The 5,808-nt window shown below is 41.3% G+C and overlaps 1 protein-coding gene across 1 annotated transcript in view; it reads right to left on the reverse strand.

Moving 5' to 3' along the window:
• Nucleotides 1–5,250, reverse strand: part of LOC124026375 (ELKS/Rab6-interacting/CAST family member 1-like) — a gene marked incomplete at its 3' end in the record, with an annotated part of 24,659 nt that extends 19,409 nt beyond the window's left edge. The window contains exons 1-3 of the mRNA XM_046339400.1: nt 5,087–5,250; nt 1,070–1,196; nt 766–893 (exon numbers count right to left, since the gene is read on the reverse strand). Of these exons, the coding sequence (XP_046195356.1) occupies nt 766–893; nt 1,070–1,196; nt 5,087–5,242 (411 nt within the window). The remainder of the gene's footprint in view (nt 1–765; nt 894–1,069; nt 1,197–5,086) is intronic.
• Between the last annotated feature and the right edge of the window lie 558 nt (nt 5,251–5,808).

Raw genomic sequence — 5,808 nt, forward strand, 5'->3', positions numbered from 1 at the left:
AACAGCGCTGTAATGAAGTCAGTTAGCTGTAAGGCTCTGTGGTAACAGAGTTGTAATGAAGTCAGTTAGCTGTGGGGCTCTGTGGTAACAGAGCTGTAATGAAGTCAGTTAGCTGTGGGGCTCTGTGGTAGCAGCGCTGTAATGAAGTCAGTTAGCTGTGGGGCTCTGTGGTAACAGCGCTGTAATGAAGTCAGTTAGCTGTGGGGCTCTGTGGTAACAGCGCTGTAATGAAGTCAGTTAGCTGTAAGGCTCTGTGGTAACAGTGTTGTAATGAAGTCAGTTAGCTGTAAGGCTCTGTGGTAACAGAGTTGTAATGAAGTCAGTTAGCTGTGGGGCTCTGTGGTAACAGAGTTGTAATGAAGTCAGTTAGCTGTAAGGCTCTGTGGTAACAGTGTTGTAATGAAGTCAGTTAGCTGTAAGGCTCTGTGGTAACAGCGCTGTAATGAAGTCAGTTAGCTGTGGGGCTCTGTGGTAACAGAGTTGTAATGAAGTCAGTTAGCTGTGGGGCTCTGTGGTAACAGAGTTGTAATGAAGTCAGTTAGCTGTAAGGCTCTGTGGTAACAGAGTTGTAATGAAGTCAGTTAGCTGTAAGGCTCTGTGGTAACAGAGTGTTGTTTACATGAGCGTGACCAGCACATAACGACACTCTGGAGGAACTCTGTGGTAACCATGGAGTTATGAATTAATTATTTCCCCTCCCCTCCTCTGTTTCGCTCTCTCCTTCTCTCCCCCTCTCCCCCATACCTTCTTCACACACAGCCTCACCTCTCGTAGGGCGTTGGTCTCCTTGTCTTTCTGTTCCAGTAGACTGTCTAGGTGGTGGATGTGCATCTCAGCCTCAGCCAGTCTCCTGGTCCTCTCATGGTCTTCCTCTGAGGCCTTGGCTGACAGACCTGGAATACACACCATAGTGATGCTTTTAAGAGTGTGTGTGTGTGTGTGTGTGTGTGTGTGTGTGTGTGTGTGTGTGTGTGTGTGTGTGTGTGTGTGTGTGTGTGTGTGTGTGTGTGTGTGTGTGTGTGTGTGTGTGTGTGTGTGTGTGTGTGTGTGTGTGTGAACCCCACCGTACCTTTGCTCTGCAGCATCTCCAGTAGTTTCTTGATAGACTGGTCTCTGGCCCCCAGGGTCTGTTTCTGACTGTCGATCCTCAACTCCATCTCCTCCAGCGTCTTCCTCAGGAGGAACAACTCTTTGGCCTGGAGGTTACATTCAATACAATTCAACCAAACAGTATTCATCTCTATGGCCTGGAGGTTACATTCAATACAATTCAACCAAACAGTATTCATCTCTATGGCCTGGAGGTTACATTCAATACAATTCAACCAAACAGTATTCATCTCTATGGCCTGGAGGTTACATTCAATACAATTCAACCAAAAAGTATTCATCTCTATGGCCTGGAGGTTACATTCAATACAATTCAACCAAAAAGTATTCATCTCTATGGCCTGGAGGTTACATTCAATACAATTCAACCAAACAGTATTCAACTCTTTGGCCTGGAGGTTACATTCAATACAATTCAACCAAACAGTATTCATCTCTATGGCCTGGAGGTTACATTCAATACATTTCAACCAAACAGTATTCATCTCTATGGCCTGGAGGTTACATTCAATACAAGTCATCCAAATGGTATTTTCCTTGGCCAAGAGGTTAGATGAAACTAAATACAACTGCATTAATCTCTTTGGCCTAGAGGAAAGTGTCACACCCTGATCTGTTTCACCGAGCTTTGTGATTGTCTCTACCCCCCTCCAGGCGTCGCCCATCTTCCCCATTATCCCCTGTGTATTTATACCTGTGCTCTCTGTTTGTCTGTTGCCAGTTTGTTTTGTTTGTCAAGTCTACCAGCGTTTTCCCCTTGCTCCTCTCTTTTTCTAGTTCCTAACTATTCCTACACATTGGGGCCGTGCATTTTCTAGTACCTGTTTTCTAGTTTCCCCAGTTTTTACCAAATATAATAATATATAATATATGCCATTTAGCAGACGCTTTTATCCAAAGCGACTTACAGTCATGTGTGCATACATTCTACGTATGGGTGGTCCGGGGATCGAACCCACTACCCTGGCGTTACAAGCGCCATGCTCTACCAACTGAGCTACCATTCTGTCTACCCTGACCCTGAGCCTGCCTGCTGTTCTGTACCTTATGGACTCTGATCTGGATTACTGACCTCTGATCTGTAATAAACTTTTGTTATTTTAACAGTGTCTGCATCTGGGTCTTCTCCTGAAACGTAACAGTAAGATTCAATTCAATTCAATTTACATGGGAGAACACAACACACCTCCTTTCAGTAAATGTCAACTCCTGAATCCAAGCTACTTCTCAGCATGTTTGTGTTATTTCTAAATGAACTTAGTTAGCCTAGAGATTAGATTCAATCAAACGTTATTTATATACAATAATTCACGCTCGATTCAATTAACTTTATTGATACCCGTAGGGGAAACATGACGTGATAGTGATATTTCTAAATGAGGTTAGTTAGTTCTATATACTTGTTGTACTGTTTTATGTCCATTAGCATTACATTCCTCAAGTTATTCAGATGTATTTGTCACACCCTGACCATAGTTTGCTTTGTATGTTTCTATGTTTTGGTTGGTCAGGGTGTGAGCTGAGTGGGCATTCTATGTTACATGTCTTGTTTGTCTATTTCTATGTCTGGCCTGATATGGTTCTCAATCAGAGGCAGGTGTTAGTCATTGTCTCTGATTGGGAACCATATTTAGGTATCCTGGGTTTCACTGTGTTTGTGGGTGATTGTTCCTGTCTCTGTGTTTGCACCATATAGGGCTGTTTTTGGTTTTCCACGTTTATTGTTTTGTAGTGTTCGTGTTTATCTTTTTGTTATTAAACATGAATCAAAGAAACCACGCTGCATTTTGGTCCGCCTCTACTTCACCTAAGGAAAACCCTTACAGAATTATTATTATGCCTTCTGACAAATGAAATAGTGTGATGCTGTATACAACATGATGCTGTATAAAGTAGTGTGAACATGATGCTGTATAAAGTAGTGTGAACATGATGCTGTATAAAGTAGTGTGAACAACATGATGCTGTATAAAGTAGTGTGAACATGATGCTGTATAAAGTAGTGTGAACATGATGCTGTATAAAGTAGTGTGAACAACATGATGCTGTATAAAGTAGTGTGAACATGATGCTGTATAAAGTAGTGTGAACATGATGCTGTATAAAGTAGTGTGAACATGATGCTGTATAAAGTAGTGTGAACATGATGCTGTATAAAGTAGTGTGAACAACATGATGCTGTATAAAGTAGTGTGAACATGATGCTGTATAAAGTAGTGTGAACATGATGCTGTATAAAGTAGTGTGAACATGATGCTGTATAAAGTAGTGTGAACATGATGCTGTATAAAGTAGTGTGAACAACATGATGCTGTATAAAGTAGTGTGAACATGATGCTGTATAAAGTAGTGTGAACATGATGCTGTATAAAGTAGTGTGAACATGATGCTGTATAAAGTAGTGTGAACAACATGATGCTGTATAAAGTAGTGTTAACATGATGCTGTATAAAGTAGTGTTAACATGATGCTGTATAAAGTAGTGTGAACATGATGCTGTATAAAGTAGTGTGAACATGATGCTGTATAAAGTAGTGTGAACATGATGCTGTATAAAGTAGTGTGAACAACATGATGCTGTATAAAGTAGTGTTAACAACATGATGCTGTATAAAGTAGTGTGAACATGATGCTGTATAAAGTAGTGTTAACAACATGATGCTGTATAAAGTAGTGTGAACAACATGATGCTGTATAAAGTAGTGTGAACATGATGCTGTATAGAGTAGTGTTAACAACATGATGCTGTATAAAGTAGTGTGAACAACATGATGCTGTATAAAGTAGTGTGAACAACATGATGCTGTATAAAGTAGTGTTAACATGATGCTGTATAAAGTAGTGTGAACAACATGATGCTGTATAAAGTAGTGTGAACATGATGCTGTATAAAGTAGTGTGAACAACATGATGCTGTATAAAGTAGTGTGAACGTGATGCTGTATAAAGTAGTGTGAACAACATGATGCTGTATAAAGTAGTGTGAACAACATGATGCTGTATAAAGTAGTGTGAACAACATGATGCTGTATAAAGTAGTGTGAACAACATGATGCTGTATAAAGTAGTGTGAACATGATGCTGTATAAAGTAGTGTGAACAACATGATGCTGTATAAAGTAGTGTGAACAACATGATGCTGTATAAAGTAGTGTGAACAACATGATGCTGTATAAAGTAGTGTGAACAACATGATGCTGTATAAAGTAGTGTGAACAACATGATGCTGTATAAAGTAGTGTGAACAACATGATGCTGTATAAAGTAGTGTGAACAACATGATGCTGTATAAAATAGTGTGAACATGATGCTGTATAAAGTAGTGTGAACATGATGCTGTATAAAGTAGTGTGAACATGATGCTGTATAAAGTAGTGTGAACAACATGATGCTGTATAGTGTGAACAACATGATGCTGTATAAAGTAGTGTGAACAACATGATGCTGTATAAAGTAGTGTGAACAACATGATGCTGTATAAAGTAGTGTGAACAACATGATGCTGTATAAAGTAGTGTGAACATGATGCTGTATAAAGTAGTGTGAACAACATGATGCTGTATAAAGTAGTGTGAACATGATGCTGTATAAAGTAGTGTGAACAACATGATGCTGTATAAAGTAGTGTGAACAACATGATGCTGTATAAAGTAGTGTTAACAACATGATGCTGTATATAGTAGTGTGGACAACATGATGCTGTATAAAGTAGTGTGAACAACATGATGCTGTATAAAGTACAGAATCCTAAATACGACTCTGATGAACTGACATGTAAATGTTCACTGTAAACCAGAGCGCCAAAGACACATTTCCATTCTGTGTAAACTTAAATGGAAAAACTTGTTTAAAAAAAATTAAAAGTGAAAATAAACCTGGGCCCTTATCCAGAAAGTATCTCTGAATAGGAGTGCTAATTAGATTATATATGAACAGATCCTAGATCAGGACTCAGCTTTCTGAAACTAGACCTCACCTGTCTCTGGTGTTCAGCTTGGAGCCTGTGGAAGTTCTCCTCAGTGGGTTCGAATGACAGAGGTTCTCCAGGTCTCCCTCCACTACAGTCCTGCTGGAACAACTGATTCAGATCTCTCTGAGTTCTCAGCTCATCCTGCAGGGCCTGCACAGTCATCTGGAGGTGCTGAGGAGAGAGAGAGAGGGGGAGAGGGGGGAGAGGAGAGAGAGAGGAGGGGAGAGAGGGGGAGGAGAGAGAGGGGGGGAGAGAGAGAGGGGAGAGAGAGAGGGGGAGAGAGGGGGAGAGAGGAGAGAGAGGGGGAAGAGACGAGAGAGAGGAAAGAGAGCAGAGAGAGAGGGGGAGAGGGTGGGGAGAGAGGGGAGAGAGCAGAGAGAGAGGGGGAGAGGGTGGGGAGAGAGGGGAGAGGGTGGGGAGAGAGGGGAGAGAGCAGAGAGAGAGGGGGGAGAGGGTGGGGAGAGAGGGGAGAGAGCAGAGAGAGAGGGTGGAGAGAGCGGGAAGAGAGATGTTCATACCGTTTATGTACCATACCACGGTTTACGATATTAACGCAATTATACACAAGGGGCGCTTTTCACTTAACAATTTAGGCAACAGGGATCTTGATCCAGGAGGGGGTTGAATATCTCTGCTGTAACCAAGAAGTTTGATCTTGACATTTAGCCACTTAGCAAGTTAGGAAATCAAATGCATGACTGGAGCCCTGATCTGCATATCATTTATTT

This window comes from Oncorhynchus gorbuscha, unplaced genomic scaffold, assembly GCF_021184085.1.
Source record: "Oncorhynchus gorbuscha isolate QuinsamMale2020 ecotype Even-year unplaced genomic scaffold, OgorEven_v1.0 Un_scaffold_2709, whole genome shotgun sequence".
NCBI classification, from domain to species: domain Eukaryota; kingdom Metazoa; phylum Chordata; class Actinopteri; order Salmoniformes; family Salmonidae; genus Oncorhynchus; species Oncorhynchus gorbuscha.